The 18,821-nt window shown below is 31.9% G+C and overlaps 1 protein-coding gene across 1 annotated transcript; it reads left to right on the top strand.

Moving 5' to 3' along the window:
• Positions 1–11,473: 11,473 nt before the first annotated feature.
• Positions 11,474–13,367, top strand: LOC140766067 (uncharacterized). Its single transcript, XM_073105473.1, has 4 exons — positions 11,474–11,631; positions 11,925–12,119; positions 12,205–12,268; positions 12,575–13,367. The coding sequence occupies exons 2-4, from the start codon at positions 11,956–11,958 to the stop codon at positions 12,860–12,862; spliced, it is 516 nt and encodes a 171-aa protein (XP_072961574.1). The 5' UTR covers positions 11,474–11,631; positions 11,925–11,955; the 3' UTR covers positions 12,863–13,367.
• The last annotated feature ends 5,454 nt before the right edge of the window (positions 13,368–18,821 follow it).

The raw sequence follows: 18,821 nt of genomic DNA, 5'->3' as shown, positions 1-18,821 counted from the left end.
GTGATAGCGACTTGAGAAGATATTTTAGAGCGATGATGAGGTGAGCTATAGATGCGAGATGGTATAAATGATAGTTTATATAGAAATCGAGTTGTACCAATATTTGATATTTGTACTCTTTTGTATTAGATAATGATTTGTATAATATAGGTCGAATCATAGAGTAACCTTGTATTAGTTATTTTAGTTGTATCTTGATGGTTTGTTGTGGCCTATGTGGGTCCTGCCAGATTATGTGACGGTCTAGTGTATATTATTGTGGACTTTGATATTCATATACTAACAGGTTTATTTGGTTAAGAGTATGATTTATTTGGTGATGGATTATGTGATCATGGATATGTTAGCAGGTGTTATTTGATGATGTCATGATTGTATGTGCACAGGAGTGTATCCGTACGTGGCGGGCCCCGCCCGACCTGTCGCGTGCGCCACACGTGCCGTGTGGGCGCGTGGGCGTGCACGTGCCGTGCCGGACGGGGGCGTTACACGATGGAAGGCTCCCCTTTAGGAAGAACTCTTGGTTGTGGCTCAACCACGCCAGTCCATGTAGGAATAGTCGTGATGATAGGCTCCGGAGGATGGTTGCTGGAGCCGGTGGTGGCGTGAACGCGGGTCGGAGTGGCTATGGTAGGCATCAAGCCTCCGCATAAGATCTGCACCAATAGCTCTGCCGCTCATTCTCCAACCTCCCTCGATGCTCTAATCTCTCTCAACATGTCAATGTTCATCTAGTTAGTCATGGTGATTTGCTCGACAAAGTTGCCAAGTTGGACATGATTGAAGGTTGGCCCACTGTTGGAGTTTTTTTCCATGATAGTTCTTAGCGCTATGGCTTTGGAAGTCCCTATCGCTGCTGGGTTGGGTACCTCCATTGCACACTGGTCAACATGGCACTAGTAATTGTCATGAAGATGGGATAAGATAAATAAGAGGGTCTCTCCAATCTATGAGTTTGGCATCTCACCAAAACTCATACTTAGAATCACTTTAAGATAGAAGTGTCTCAACAAATCACTCTCGATATGTGAAAGCTATATGGAATCAAAAATAGCATTATCCCTAATGCATGATAATACCACATACTCATAGGCTCTCTATTATGCTACAAATAAAAAATAAAACTCCTATTATATAATAACTAAAATCCAAACTCTTATTATAAGTAGAACTTCTATTCTAAGACAAACTCTGGAAATAACTCCAATTGGGACTCTGAAAAATAAACCCATTCAAAAGAAATCGATTAAGACTTGAATATTAAATCTGCCTAAGATCAAGAAAAGCAAATCTAAACCCAACCCGGAAAGGTATTGTGTCAATTCATCCCATGCAACTATAAATTTGTTGTGATATACTCGGAATAAAGATCTAGGTTTAGATGTTTGTACTCTTCAGTTTTGATCTAAGAACAATCAGAATCTGAGCATCCTTTCCATTTTACTATAATAGACACAATCTCATCTATAAGTATTTTATCAACTTATTCTCTTCTTTTTCACATCTGTCTGAAATTTGTATGATCATTGATCTTCAATTGTCCGTCAATAATTTTCTTTTTGTTGAACATAAAATAATAGGTATGTTTTTTATTTTGAGTTTAGTTCTAGTCCTAAGTACAATTATCAATAGTCCTTGCAAAGCTAAATGGAGCTCTCATATTAACTTTAAACATATGTATTGGTATAGGGAAATTTTCCAGTAACACCATCTATGTTCATTAATTTTCGATCAGCACCGCCTCTTCAAGGATTTCACAACTTGGCCCCTATATTTCCCATTTAATGCTCTATTGTTTACTATCATTAATCCTGATTTATAGTTTATGTAAACCTACTAATTATATTACTAAAATATATCAAAAACCTCTATCACCCTAGCCTACCCAACTAAATCAAAATTCTCTTGTTCGTCAAACCATAATCTAATTTCTTTCCCCAATTCAAACCCATATCTTACTTAAATGGAAAAGAGGGCATAGGATAAATGTTAATTATAAGCCCTGAAGTCTTAACCAAAATGAAGAATGGATGAAAGGGTAATTTAGGTACTTCATAAATTACATTCTAAAAGTCAGATTTTGCTACTAAGTGAAATGACTAATTAGCCCCCTTCTGAGAAGAGATCTACCGAATGATCCTGGTTGGATCAGGCTTGCTCGGAAACTCTTGGGCCTAAACTCAAGCAGGAGATCTGATAGGATTGGGCCTTAAATATGAGTATGTTTGGCCTTTTTTGCATGTATGTCCTTCTACAATTTTTTATTTACATGTATATCTCTCTGTATTCCGGGTGTATATCCCTCAAAACATTTACTTTTATCATATATGTCCCCTATTTTTCATGGGGAAAAACACCTACCTTGTGGTTTCATTTTTGTTCAATGCCTCTAACTTTTATAAGAAATATTTGTTTCGCACGTTAGGTTAATTATAATTGACCTCATCTTATAAAAGAAATATCTGATCTTATTTAAGATAACACTTTTAAAATTCTAAGTTACTCAAATTAATGTCTACAATGAGGTCATATATAATGGTTTTACTCTCATAATTATATATTTTTATTTTAATTCTTAATTTCTCTTTTTTCAATTTTAAATTATTTCTATGTCAATTGGTAATTTAAGTAATTATCTCAATAATAATATTTTGATAATTTAAGAAGTATGGTTACTTATTGTTTGATATGGTACTGTTAATATTACTATGATGGTGTCATGAAGGTCTTGAACTTTTTTATAAAAGAAATGGACTTTAAAGGTATGGATCAAACCATTCAAAGTCCATACAAACGGGATGTTTTTTGTCTGAAAAAATTGTACTTTCATATTATGTCTTTGGTCTTTGAATTGACAAAATTTTCAAATAACACCCTACATTTTAATTATCTTTTTATAAACACACTAGTTTTAAGAATTTTATAATTTAACCCTATTTTAAAATATATATATATATATATATATATATTATTATAAAATACATTCTATATTTTTTTATTATTATTCATAATTCATCATATAGATATTTATTATTCGATCTCCTATATTTTGCATAAGGTCTCCCAAAATATCCTACCATTTTATTTTCGTAACCATCAATCACCACATAAATAGATACAAAATAAGCTTAATACTTTTGGATAATATATTTAGATTAAGGTAAAACTAAATAAAAAAACTAAATTTTAAAATCAAATAAGGAGTATTTTAGGATTTATATTTTTATTCTAGAAAAATTGTAATAACAATAAAATATCTTTGAGTGTATATAATAATAAAAAACAAAATGTAAGAGTAATATCTATATAGTTGAGTGTAAATAATGATAAAGATAAAATGTATCTTGTTTTTGATATATTTTCCTATTTTTTATATACAGTAATTTCTTGTTAGCTGTCAAAACCTAAGACTACAAGGTTGATATGCTATATTCAAACTCAGTCCCAGCCTCACAGCAATATGGCATTTTAATAAATTCTTAAATCAAGATTTGCTCATTAATAGTAAATTAAATTAGGTTAGGATCTGGAAGACAACAAATGGAGCACTTATTATTAGTCTATGTGGGGTGCCATCTGCCTGCCTTGAAGCATCCACTCCACCAAACTATAAAAATGTGACTCGTTCAAAGAAGCCAGGTTGGGACCAACTGGGACTATGAGTTCCCAACGACCCGTACCCAAAATCTCTTTTCCTCTCAATTCCTTCACTTAATTGCCACCCCTTCTCCAAGACTCGGATTCTCTGCAAGTCTACGTATATCTAATTTTCAGATCAATAATATTTATCATATCTTTAACATTAACATGCTAATTATCTACAGTACTATATAACGATTGGTACTTCAATTATTATTTCTCATATATATATATATATATATATATATATATAGAGAGAGAGAGAGAGAGAGAGAGAGAGAGAGAGAGGGGTACATACACAGGCATCTGATCATGTTCTTTGAGATCCAAAGAGCCATCTGAGGGGTCTTTAATGGAGCCGACAAGGCCGTACATTTTCCACGTATAAAATTAGAGGCATTACGTGTAAGAAATTATTTAATCTCCCCACATGCACAATTATTGTTTATAGTTTATAAGATGAAGAAATTAATTTGTTTCCGTGGACCAAAAAGATGACTGGATTCCAGCATCTCACCTTGGCTTATTCCGTGCAAGTGGTAACGTAATGACCCCTGGATCCAATCTAAATGACGGTCAACACCCACTCTCTTCGTATATTAGTTTAATGATCAATTTATCATCAAGGACTTCTCACCAAGAACTTTTCTCAGCATTAAAAAAAAAAAGAAATCCTTTATATGCTTAGGGACAGTTACCTATCTTATTCATATTGTTTATTGTTTGTTTTTTTTCTCTCTATCTGTATATATATAACTTATTCTCTTCCATATCAATCCATCCTATTTTATTCATTGCAGACAAAATCGATCTTGAGAGATTTAGTACTGTAAAGGAGTTTAGATATGCATAGTCTAATACGGCATATACTAATATTGATATCTAACCTGATTATTAAATAGATTATATTTATATTTATTATTATAATCTATTTAATCTGATTCAACTTGAGTCAGATTAATATGTATAAGTTGTTTTATCTCTAACATATTTTAAGACTTGTAAGCCTTGTAGCATAGATTGATTTACTGTAACCCTCCCAGTATTAATCTTTAATATACTTAAGTTTTTAAGTTTTACTCGAGGAGATGGATTGAAACCTCAATAGCTCATGTTTATTTTCTAACTCTTTAATATTACAATACAATGGGCCATACATTTTATTATCTATCATCAATCCGTATACGGTATTAAAAGTTGAGGGACATGATAAAAATTTAATATATATTATTAGTCGTTTATTTAATAATTTAAGCTTTGGATCAATTACTTATTTAACACTAATGACTTATTTGTTGGTCACTTACATTTATTATAACCTATCATAAGTACAAGCCACTTTATAATTTTATCACATGAAACGAGAAATCCAAGTCATTAATTACAATCCAAGCGACATGTAGCAGAATAATAATTAAGAGAATCTGATAAAACTTACACTCCACGAGTCAAAATAGTTGTGTTCAGTGAATACTCAGTAAAAATTCTAGTAGCACCGGGCACAATTAAGTTTTTAATTCTCTCTCAAAATAATAAAAAAATATTAATTACATGTCCTAAACCTCATCAAGTAGAGTTTATTTTCACATAATTTTTTTTTTGTAACACTTTGACTCCTCGTAACAATTTGAAAAATATTAAATAATTATCTTAAACACTCAACTTTTCTATATTTTTTATTTTAAAAAAAAATAGTCTCTAAAGAAAGTAGAATTGATCGCATGATAATCAAGTGATAGTTTTAATGAAAATTTAATTAATTACGTATAGAAGAGACATGGGAGTTAAAATAGTCAATATATCTCCTTTAAATCTATTAGAGACAGTTTCTCTATTAGTATTATTGATGATCCCTAGATCTCTAATGTCCTAATTTCTAAATTTTCTACTTCATTAGTGTGCTATTAACCTCGATAACATAGAAGGTTTCTCGACTTATCTCTGATCAAGGTGGAATCTTTATTGAGTTCTCAATAGCTTTTACTAAATCTTTGGTAACATTATTTGTGAGAAGCCACTCACTCAGTCTAGGATCGATGATGCCTAGGTTTGGACTCTTAACCCTGTGGGGCTTTCTACCATATTTTTTGTTACTTGATTTCTCTTGAATTTCTAGTCAATTCATAAGTCTTCTTAGGTAGGTCTGACTATTAGTTTAGAGATTGTCTATTATTCTAAAAATTAGAATATACATTTGGAAAGCTAAATAGGATCGATTCACTACTGATATCAAACTCCATGCCCTTTCTCCAACCATTTTCCGCCCTATGCACCAAGTAAAGGACAAAGCCTTTTCTTATCAAATTGCTAAGCGATGGTGGTTTCATAGCTCATTCACTTGATGGACCTATACTTTTATTGGGTGCCTTACCTTTTCCTCTCTAAACCCATTGCTTATCAAAGCAAAGAAAATCACATTATCTTTCTCTCTTCAGAGTCTCGGACTTTCAAGCTCTTAAACTCTTATCAACATTCTTGGCAAACAACATAAAACCTTCACCTATTTAACTAGGTTAATTTCTTGAGCTTATTAAAATATCTCATACTGAATAACGACGAAAAATATTAGAATATAAAATATAAAACCTCATTCTTTGAAAACTTAATTTCTTAGAGTAGATGACAAGTTAATAAATTAGAAGTAGAAAGTTTTGAAGTTCCGATTGGTTTTTAGTGATATTGAATGAAACTAGGATGTGTCAGCTATGCCCATGTATCAACCAAAATGACTATAATACTTTATTTATTTTTTTCACTATGCAGGCTGGATTTTGTTAATCCTACATAATTTGAATTCTCTTTTTTTTCCTATATTTTATTACTAAAATTTTTAAAAAATAATTCTGCATTTCAAATTATTTTGGAAAATTTATTAAAATTACTATAAGTATTACTTTTTATTATCATTTATACCCTATAGTATGACTATTTATAATTCTATCCCTATATTTTATTTATAGTTCATCAGAAATACCATATCTTAACTTTATCATAGCAATAGTTATCCAATAGAGAATACTCAGTCACTTTTGAAATAAGAAATATGAAAATCTAAATATTCCTCATTTGACTTTAAAATCTAAGTCTCTATTAATTTTTTATCTTTAACTAAAAAATATTATTCAAAGGTATTGTCTTGTTTTGCATCTACAATTATTCTAACTCATCTATATGGTAGGATATTTTTAAAGTATTTTAGGCAAACAGTAAGAATCAAATGATAAGTACCTACAAGGTAAAATTATATAGTAAATCTGTAAATGATAGTAAAAGTAAATTGTCTAAAGTTTTGGTAAATCTCCTAATTTTTTTTAGAGTCCTATATAATTAAATGATAGTGTAATATTGAAATGATCATTACAATTAATAAGACAAATAGAGTCAATACATATAAATTTTGTAGCCCCCAGTATTGATATTCAGAACCTTAAATAAATATATCTTTTGGATGATTTTAGAGGTTAGAAAAAAATATTAATTAAAAGCATAATGGCAGATATTTCAGTATCCTAATTCCAAATTTACAAATCCTAAATGGACCCGTCTTTCAACTCTTGTAGTTAATTATGAAACCTCTTCTCTTCTATATATTATTTGACAAATCTATGAAATGAGGATGTGACAAGACAGTGTTATTCTCCTTCTTCCTACTCCAAGCTTTCTATCTCTATTCTATTACCTTGAAGAAGAAAGGCTTTACGAAACTAAAGATTGGATTTCGGAATAGTTATATCCACCGTGACTTTTGTATGGGAGGAAAATTTAATATAATACCAATCTCTACAAGAAATTTACGAGTACAATATAGTAATATTATCATGAGAATAATTAAATAGCATATGGATTATAACTTCAAGTACCGATCCAGAGAGTTGAGCAATAATTCACATTACCAATGCTCGAAATTAAACAATCCCAACAATCAAATAAAGAACGGTGAGTCAACCGAACGGAGGTAATTTTTTTATTATTTTATTTCTGCCATAGTTATGCTAACCGATTAAGAGCCTAATTAGCTTCCCGAATAATTAAGTTATTTTAAAATCAAATTTCTATTTTCTTAATTGATGTCGCATGCAATTTAAGTTGGGCCAAAATGAGTATGTATTCTCTGAGAAAAAAATCGTACACAGGAAGAAAAAGACAAAAACCCTACAACAGTTATAATAAATAAAAAATAAAAAATAAATAAAGAGTATTTTATCTATCATATCCTATATTTTATCTATTTTATAGTTCACACCCTATTCTTATAATTTTATAATCGAATCATTTCTTTTTTTCTATAATTTTTATTTAACACTCTATCGTTATTTTAAGTAACTGAGATATCGATTAAATTACTAAAATATTCTTATTATTTTTTTTTAAAAGATGACAGATAATTTAGGTACAGTTTAAATTAACAGATGGTGTTAAATAAGAATTATAAAAAAAAGAAGTAAAATTATAAAAACATCAAACAAGAAGGAAGAATCACAAAATATATAAAATATAAAATATAATTTATAAAAAAATTAAAAATAAATCTCTCACTTAGCCAATTAATAAGGTACGAATGGTAAAGAATAACACATAAGCATAATCTTTGAGATATCACCTGAGGTTTTGGGGGACCAGGGACCTTCATCCAATGGCAGGACTACCAAATTATTTTAAGAAAAAATTTTAAAAAAAAAGTGCAAGGTGTTCCCTCACTTCGTGACACATTCACGTGCTTCACTGCTATATTTCTTTATTTTATTTTATTTTCTTTTAATCTCACTTATTATGTCCTTTGGCAGTGATTGCCGGATTGGGGAGCCGCAATGCTTGTTGTGGTGAGCCCCATATCTGCCATGTGCATGTGTGTTGTAAATTTGGGACTTTTACATAATTACCACTAAAAGCTTCCAAAATATCATAATTGCCACTGTATTTATTTAAAATACTAAAATATTTTGACTCTTTCATTATTATCATATATTCCTAATAGATTTATTGTTAAAGTTAATAAAATTTTATAAATGACTAAAATACCGTCTTATTTAAGTTTAGAATAGTAAAATATTTATCAAGGATTTTTCTCTCATATAAAATAAGATATATTTTATTATACTAGGGCATTAGGGATAATATTAGATGACTATTAAATCCATATGTATGGAGATCTTGGATTAAATCCTCGGTGGCAGGGTTGTAAATGCAAACTTTGAAAGAAAGAAGAAAAAAATGTTGGGAATTAGAGTAATCATTAAGTGATTTGTTTATTGAGAATATTGTAAGAGTCCCTCAACCATCTCATTAGATTGTGATTTTATTTAGCTCATCTGAAACATTTAACTGTGATTTTATTTAGCTCATCCGAAACATTTTCCTCACGACACCTTTTTTACACCGTTAGGGGTTTCTACCCAACTTCCATTCATCTCTTTAAGTTCGCTCAATTTAGGCTTAAGGAGCTCGATGAGCTTGGTTTTAAGGTGCGGAAGGGCATTTATTTTTTATTTTTCATCAAGCGAGCTTTGCAAGATACATACTGAACTTCGGTGACTGATTGTGCCGTAGAAGAAGCAGTGGTGTGGAAGTCTTTTATACCTTACATTTATCTTATAACATCCTCCAGATGGAATAAAGACTAATAGAGAAGTGAGCAAAGATTTAGTGATGTCGATTAGAACTCTCACCCAAATAAGCTTCGTCCACTTTGAGGGATAACACTTAATTCAATAGGTTCATTGATCCTCACTGCTAGAGCTAAGGCTATTTTTATGAATATAAACTGTAATGGGATGCCATAAAAGTAAACCCAGAGCTCGAATTTACAGAAATCTCAAGCTTCAACCAGGATATTTGGTTGAAGTGGTGAGATGACAAATAAGTCCCAATTAAATAACCAAGTAGTATGAACCATACTTTCAATTTGCCATGCTCCAACTGAAAATAGAGGAGTAAGATATTTTTGCCCACCTCAATGAACTCTAAAGAGTCTTCCACGTACTAAGCTTTGGAGAGGGAAAATTTTCAGGCTAATTTTGTCGAAGGGCTTGTGCATTAAAAGTTTTCTAATAAAATAACAAGTTGACTTTCTATGGAGAAGTTCTATGTGAGAAGAACAATTTTCGCCATTCCATTTTCAGATAAATGAGATTAGAACCGCAGTAGAAGATCTTTATTAGCTGCAGCCATTAGACTAAGCAGATGTGGAAAAGATCGCAACTGGGAGAGGAGATAGATAGTAACCCAATAGAAGAAGAGTGGTTGGAAAAAGCAACTGAAGGAATCACTGAGGGTGAGAAAGAGAAGGGGAAATCTGAAAGGAAACCAGATGGAAAGCCCTAACAGGGGGAAGACTAGTTGTTTCTTCAGTGTGCAGATGTTGATCACAGCTCTTAGTAGGCAAAAGTAATGAATGAAGACAAGTTTCACCGATCATTCCTACACTATGGATGAGAATTTTTTGAAATGCTATTTCAAACTAATTAAGAGAACTTTTTGTATAACATTAGTTACGATATTAAAATATTTTCAACGTGAATTATGTAAAAGAACCCAAATTATTACTTTTTAATTTGTCTACATAATTACAGCTGAAAACTTTTACAACATTATAATACTTAAAAATTATAGTTACTGTTGAATTTTTTTGATATTTTGAGATAATTACATATAACTTATGAATTGTTACAGTTTTCTACGTATGTCTTCTAATTCTTTTTATTATCTATAAAGAACCTTTGAAATAAAAAAATATATCCATGCGGATCTCTTAACTAAGAAAAAAAGTAATTATATGAGCTTTCTCAACTAAGAATTTTCTTAGACCAACGGTCTCCATGGAAAAAAAATTTTAAGGGTGTATATGAAAAAGTAATGATAATTCATGTGCTAATTACAATTAACCCTTCTAAAAAAACTTTATGTATGGGAAATAACCGAAACCTAACTAAATTGTTATTATTTAAGAAAGAGAGGTAGTTTGCACATTTAATTGTGCCTCTCACCAAAGGAAAAGTATTATCCTTACCTACAGTAGATGCTTTCTTTAAAAACAAATAGTTTTTTAAAAGTAGTGGCAAGGACGTAAACATCACTTACTTTTATCCATACATAATTACATAGTAACACTAAAACACAGACGTGAAATGAAAATACTCCGAGTTTGCAAACCCGTTTTGCAAAATAGGGCAAGCTCTCTTCCATACCATATTTAAAAACAGCCTCGAGAGTGGAGCCCATTAAGAAATAAATGGAAAACTTTCACAAAAAGAAAAAATCCTAACATTATCAAAAAAAAAACATGCCTCGAAAGTGGAGCCCATTCGTCTGCCCAACGGCGCGTCCCTTCGCTTTACTTTGCCCTTTCAACTTTGAAATGGTCACGCTCTCACACGCGTCGGGAACCCACAAAAAAGCGAGCCTATGGTTCTGTGACCACAAACCATAAGGCAAACGACATAAAAACCAAAATGTTATAACAAAAACTATAAATATAAATAAAAAGAAGAAAAGAACAAAAAAAAAACAAGAAAAGAGTTAGCTCGTCAGAGACGGCTCCTTTGGTCACCTCTACTAGCCGTTAGATTTTTTTTTTTTTTACACCCATCACTTTAAATCCGAATAATTTATTAGAAACAAATCCAACGGTCATACTCCCTCCAGTGGACGCGCCTTTCGTCGAGTGGTGCCATAAACGTGAACCAATAAAAATTTGCCTTTTTATTATTATTATTCTTTTATTATCATTTTAATATTTATTTCTCAATTTTTTTAATCGCCATTACTACTGGCGTTTGCCTAACCTTTTGATATCCTCACGTCTTCCTTTTTCTTTTTTTCTCTCTCTCTGGTAGCTGTCTCCTATTGTTATCATTATAAATCCACTCTGAGCCCCTCCTTTCCTCTCTTCTCTTCCTCATCTCGGCATCTCTTCTTTTTCTTCTTCTTCTTGTAGTTTTAGAACTAATTTTTCTTCCCCTCTGTTTGAAAGAGAGAGATAGAGAGGCAACTAAGGTAAGATATCTTCTATTTCCTTATCTAAAATATATTTTTGGATCTTTTTTCTCTCACCCTTTATGGCTCTTCCTCCAGATCTGAATCCTATTCGGTCTCCTTGCCTTTATATTCCTTAATAAATTATAAAAATTCAAATCTTTAGATGGAATTTTTCAAAACTTCTTCCATTTTAGCACAAGTTTCTTCAGCCTGACTGATATCCAAATCTTTTCTTCTCCTATGTAACCTTTTCCGAAGGAGAAATCATAGGGATCTAAAGCATTTTTTCTGCAATTTTTTTTTCTCAACAGGCTATATATTTAGATCTCGAGGGGGGGAAGGATGAATCGCTATGCGATGCAGAAGAGCGCTTTCCCTGCTTGCGAGGAGATGAGGGGCGCCGTGGCCGTATCTGACTGGAAAAGCCCGGTTTTTTGCCCTAAACCTCGCCGGCTCGGGCCACTCTCCGTCGTCGACCCGGTTCGACCGCTCCGGTGGCAGGCAAGGTAGCTTTATTTTACCTCGTATTAAGCTTTCTCTTCTTCGTAGGAAAGTTAGATTTTTTTTTAATTTTTAATTTTTGCCATGCAGTAATCAACCAGATCTATACGATTCCAAGGCCGGAGCCGAGCTACTTGATATGTTCCTGTCAAAGGTATATAATTTATTCAAATTATGTTGTTTGTTTATGTATGTCGATAGAAAATAGAAAGAAAATAGGCTTTTTGATGGTAGTAGGTCGTTCGCCTCATGCCAAACATGTGAATTAATTAATTATAGCTTCACAAATCTTGGTTTAAAAATTAATCTTTAGTCAAATTAATTACACAAATATATATATATTCCTAATTCTAAATAGAGAGTTCGTAAGAAGATTCCTAATTTTGTCTTTAATTTTTGTATTACCTGATAGCTAAGAATTTTTATTTATTTATTTTGTTAATTTGTATTTATATTTCAGGGAGGTGAACAGAGTCCTGTGGCCTCATCTCCGCCCTTCTTTTGCGGCTCCCCGCCGATCCGGGCGGCGAACCCAGTGGTCCACGACGCCCGGTTCGGCGTGGACCGCCCGCCGACCCCGGTGGGTCCCATCCCTTCACCAATAATTCATTCCGGCCCACCGCAGATGTCCCCGAGGAACACCCGGGTCCGGGCGAAATTCGGCTGCGAGCCGGCCGCCGTGAGGATCGAGGGTTTTGATTGCCTCGATCGCGATCGCCGGAGCCACGGCATCACCGCCGTGGCCTAACACACACAAAGTTGCACATATACATAACAAGGAGTACCACCCCCTAAGTGCTCACTTTGCTTTGAAGCACTTAGGGAAGAGAGAGAGAGAGAGATGAGTGATGAGAGACGAAAAATTTAACATGAAAAATAGTAGTCCGTAAGAAGGTCAGATGTCTCCCTAAGCTAAGGAAGCTTAGGGCAGGGAGGTCTTTGTGTTTATTAGTGTACATTTCAACCACTACTAATCCTTTTCTTCTTCATGTAAGTAAACTTTTCATGTAGATATATGGAGAATAAAAGAAGAGAGTCAGAGAATGAGAGAGAGAGAGAGAGAGAGAGAGAGAGAGAGAGAGAGAGAGAGGATGGCAATCTTTATTATCACATGATCTCTTTTTTTTTTAGGGGGTTGGTAGGCATTAAATTTGTATAAAGGTGTATGTCAGGTGTTGGTCAGGATTTGTCATCCAATTTGTATATATTTTTGTATCTACAAGCTTCGTATTAAGCAAACTAAGTTGGGCTTATTTTGTCGTTTTTATTACTGTTGCTCTCTTTCATTTTTGCCTGACACATTTGCTGTTCTATTTTGACCCATCAATTAACTGTGCTAGGCCCCGTAGATAAATTTATATTTTAACAAATTATTCGTTTCCTTGAAATCCGTGGTAAAACTGTGAACGGGGATTAGTCGTTATTTGGCACACACGACTTATAAATTATATTTAGTTGACAAATTTGTCTCTTTTCTCTCTTGCTTCGTCGTCAATTTGCTCTTATCTAAAATTCCAATATAAAAAACACCACTTCAGATTTTGCAAATTTGTATATTTTTCTAAGGGAGTTAATATAGTTATCTAATCTATATATAATAGATGATTAGATTATGTCTAATGATCTATCTGAATAAAAAGTTAAGATAATTCTCTTTTTACTCTCGAACTATTACTATTTTATATGCACAAAAATATTTATTGGGTAAAAGGATAAATGATATTTCAAAAGGATGAAAAGGAAATTAACCTAATTTAATTTCAACATCTCAATTCCATTCCTTCCTTGTTTCTTTATCATCTTTCCTATTCAATCGATAGCTAATTCTGAAATCTATTTTAACTTCCCTCGTACTTTTTCCATTATCTTTCTCCATTTACTCTTTCTTTTCCTTGACATCTTTGCCATCTCTATCTTCCAACCTAATCCTACAGCCTAAAGTAATCTGGGTAGTTGGCCGCTATTCATTGACTAGCATAATTTAAGGTCATCGTAAAATAAACGGACTGCAGAAATTTCCTATAAACTGGGCCTGAGAGGATCTCCTACTGCATCTACGTACTATGCTCACTATATACAAACATTTGGCAAAATTTTTATCCGGACTAGCCCTACCAAAATTTTTCTTAGAAGAGTAATACATTTTTATCCAAACCTGTCAGTCAGCTACTTTTAATAATAAAATTTCAAAATCACTAGGAAAATTGCAAGTCCAAGACTTTGATAATTTTTGTTAAGTATTTTTAAATTTTTTATATAAATCGTTGATTAAGATAGTCGGATAACTTTCAAAGAATAAGAAGCGTATATTATCGCAAATGCTTTTCCTGACAATGATTTGCAGTAGTGCCGTTCGAATCTTTTCCAAAGCTTGAGAAGTTGCTAGTCTTTTGCGAGGAATTTGGGTGTTAGCATGCAGAAATTGCCCACTATATTTTGGTTAGAATTGGCATAGCTTCATTGTGTGTGTTAAGTTTTATTAGAAACGTGTCTTTTTTTTCCTCTCAATTTTGGCTTTCACCATCTAATTTTGGTCTTAGATTTTGATATATTTGCTAGTCTATTTCCCCTTTCCTAAGCACATTTGTGCAAAGAAAAAGATGCTTCAGAGAAAAATCACACATAGTGAGGAAATGCTATAGGTCATTTTCTTGCAACAGAGAAAAAGTTGAACGTTTCATTCTCATCGCTGAATCTTTTTTGTTTTTACTAAATAAAATTTTACACGTATCAGAAAATTGAATAGTGAGCATATTCCTGATGAACTAAGTAATAGAGGAGGCTTATCGTGATAAGATTGAAATACAAGGTGCAGAAAGGAAAAAAGTTGTTAATATTTTTCCGGCTGTTAATTTCTAGAGAAATTTATTAAAAACACCCTACGGATAAGGACATGTATAGTTCAATCCTGCATTTTGCTCAAAATACCTCAATAACACCTTGCCATTAGTTTTCTTAATGGTTAATAACCATATAAAGAAGTTAAAGCAACTGTAAATACAAAATAACCTTAGTGCCTTTGAATAATTTTTTTTAGGTTAATGTAAATAGACAAGTAGATTTTAAAGTAAACTTAGAGGTATTTTTAGTATTTTGATATTTTTATTATTAAAGGTAACAGAGTTTTCTCTATAACGTTAGCTGTTGTTAGAGTAAAATAACTCAACGTGATTTTGAGACATTAAAAACAAAAATATAAAGGTTGAATGATATATATCCAGTTGGTAGGGTGAGTGATAATATTTGGCTATCCAAATTAACCAAAATGCTAGGAGCAAGCTACCACAGCACTAAATTTGATTAGATCCCTACCTGTAAGCAGTACGAACTAGAAATATTTCTAAGAAACAGGACTAATTTGTTAACATTAATTATTAACTTACTGTTGTAAAATCGGTAGATATCTTTTCAATTATCTCTATCTCTATAATTAAGGGGATCGTAGGATAAATTCTAACTCTAAATAATTATTATAAAAAAATTATTTAATAATTTAATAGCTTAGTTTAATGACTTATTTTGATTTATTTTAATTGATGGTTTACTAATACGGTGGCTTAGAGTAGCAGCTCGGCGGCTTGGCATTTTATTGCCATTATAGCGATATTTAGTTTGAAAAAAAATCGACGATACGTATTTATGAATAATTAGTTCTTTAATTTATATTTAGCGATGGAGCTTTTAAATAATAAAAATAGAGAACATTTAAAGATTTACGTATATATGTATATTATTTTTTATAATTTTATCTAGTAAATACGGGTGGTAGATAATCTAACCATCAGTACTTTTTTTTGCCAGACGGAATTTTACAAAAGGTGTTTTTTTTTAAAATTATCAATAATTTTTATGTAATGGACCAATTAGCGATTGACATGACTCTTACAACTATACAAGTAAATATTAAGACTAAACTTTATGTATCTTTCTCAACTTTAATACATAATAATGTAAAAATTACTAACCACAAAATATCACCTAAAAGATACTCATGCGAAGGGGGCAAATCTAAAAGTTGATATTTGTTTGATGATTCTCTCTTTTGCTTTTTGGTTTTAGTTTTTTTTTTTTTGAATTTATTTTATTTTATTTTTAGGCATGCCTTCTATATGATCTCTTACTTACATGTATACTACTTTAAAATTGATATTTGTTTATATGTCTCTCCAAATATTGGGACACTCCTCAAATTGTCAAACCTAACTGATTTTTAAAATTTTATGAATTGAACTAGAAAACAACAAATATATTTTTATTCTAATTTGCTATATTTCTTGTAGTTAAGAGTGTCTGTGCCTTTTCATCCTTACATTACTAGGATTTTAATTTATAATTGTCAAAAAATAATATGAAAGGTATATATCTAGTCAATATATATATATACATACATATATAGGTTTGGAAAGGTTTCCACTCAAAATTATGTCAAATTTAGTAAGATATACCCACAATTAAGGAACATTGGAGAGGTATACCTAATTAAGCCCTAAGAGTTTCTTGAGAATAAAAAATCGAATATTGTGGTTCTCATTGATATTTTATTATATCCCACAAAACAATAAACTTTGGAAGGTGTTCATAGGCCCACTATCAAGGTCTATCCACTGCTTTTATTTTTTGCCATGAAATTGTGATTGATGTCCATGGGCTGAGTTGGGCCGGGTAGGCTACACTCATTTGGGCTTGGTATCTTGTGTAGTGTAGTACTTTTCTTTCCATAGATAACCTTTCTTTAGCCCTAATAGTTTCTAGGGTTATAATAAATGATCCAATTAGTTCAAAGAGTTGTGGTCTATAATTAGTAGAAAATATGGTGTAAATGAGCCAAATTTGAAGTAGGCCGAATTTAATTGTGTCCTAAATACATGTTTGGGCTTGGCTATATAGAATTCAAGCAGAAAAAAATTCAAGCCTAATTTGAGCTTGAGTGGGGCTCAAGATTTAACGAATTGTAAAATCAATCCAAAGAGGATAAGGGATGGTATTTGTCATTTAGATCAATATTTAATGTTCCCAAATTATACATAGCATAACTATGTATAATGTGTAAATTAATTTGAGTTGAGCGCTAAATGACCCATTTAATGCTCAAGTTGCCCTAGAAATTAATTTCGAGCCTATTTTATTGTTCAAACTTAGCTCACTTAATTTTGAGTCGAACTTAGTTTGAAATTGAGCTAGTCAATTATTTTTAACAACCCTAAATGGGTGCTAGTTAATATATGTTTACCATCTTAATCTTGCCACATGGAACTTAATCACAAACAACATTTTAAAATATAATTCAAAGTATTTTCCTTGTGTTGTAAAATCAAAATGTCACCAAGGGGTTGTTTGGTTTTATGGTTTTTTGGAAGAAACAGATGCAAATAAAAATCTTATATTTTTCCTCTCTTTCTTTCAATTAAAGGTTAAGAAAATATGTTTTAGTATTGATTTAATTGAAGTAGATATTAACATATTACATATGATTTCAAGTTAAGCCTTTGGAAAAGATATTTCATGAGATCCGTCAACCAAAAACTGATTTTCATATTATATTTTATATGTGTAAATACAGTTTTTTCCAAATACAAAAACCAAATAGCCCTCTATTTAAGCAAAAGGAGCTCCAAAGAGATAAAAGTCCAACCCAACTGCATGTAACTTCAGCTAGTGATCAACTTAACAAAAGAAGGTTGACCTCATAGTAGAATTGAAGTCATGGAATCATATCAACAATTGGATGATGACTAATAAAGTTTCTGGCGAACCACTTTCATGGTTACTTAGTCTATTTTGTTGCTTTATTGGTTTGGGCTTAGTCTAAATGCATCAGTGGGCCAAGTCGTGCTACTTTCGTCTGAGTCCTAGTTACTCATTAAACTTTGCATATATAACAGAAAGATAGAGAACTAGTATGGTTAGCAAATAATATTAATTTCCATCCACTGCTCTGTCACTCTCTCAGTATATATCCCTAAGTTTTACCTGCAATCCATAGCTATCTGAGGCTAGACGTAAAGCACCCACTCTTTGATCCTTTCAGCCTATCCCTTCTAATACCTAAGACAAATTTTGAGAATTGAAACACCTACCTCCAAATACACGTGCTCCTCACATGGGTGAAATCTGCATGACCTATTTATTAATATTTTTGTACAACAAAAAGAAAAAAGTCCAACATTTCCACAAAGAAAACTAACAAAAAGAAGCCCATAACATAATAGGTCAAAAAATGCCCCTAAATACATATTCATTAATAGATTTAAATGTCCGCATAGGGGTTACAATTCATCTAATTTATTTTATAACAATAAGATAAACAAAAGAATTAAAAGTAACCCACACCAACTCCTCTGCGAACTTGGAATCATTTTGCTAATCTGAAAATATTTTCATCAAAAGATGGTGAACATAAAACTCAATAAGTATACACATCTATAGTCTAAAAATAATACAAAAAAGAACGCAACATATTAGATATATGCTAACCATAATCATAATGATGCATCTGTATAATATGCTTATATCTATAGCTCATATGTATTATTAATGGAGCACATGATATGCATCATTCAAACCATCAAATCCTCTATTTCAGGCTCACATAGAGCCACAATAACAAATAATATTAGATAACACTCATCGAGTAGGGAAGACAACTACTAGTAATTTTGCTCGCTCCTCGCCTAACAAACAGCATGACCTATTATCCGTTTCATAGA

The sequence above is a fragment of the Typha angustifolia genome, chromosome 8 (genome assembly GCF_048772165.1).
Source record: "Typha angustifolia cultivar Huaian chromosome 8, ASM4877216v1, whole genome shotgun sequence".
NCBI lineage: Eukaryota > Viridiplantae > Streptophyta > Magnoliopsida > Poales > Typhaceae > Typha > Typha angustifolia.
The sequence above is the reverse complement of the archived record's forward strand: the minus strand, read 5'-3'. Positions and strand labels throughout refer to the sequence as shown.

Coding starts and splice junctions, on each gene's coding strand:
- LOC140766067 (XM_073105473.1), top strand. CDS start 11,956: ATGAATCGCTATGCGATGCAGAAGAGCGCTTTCCCTGCTTGCGAGGAG. Junction 12,120..12,204: donor CCGCTCCGGTGGCAGGCAAG/GTAGCTTTATTT, acceptor TTTGCCATGCAG/TAATCAACCAGATCTATACG. Junction 12,269..12,574: donor TTGATATGTTCCTGTCAAAG/GTATATAATTTA, acceptor TTTATATTTCAG/GGAGGTGAACAGAGTCCTGT.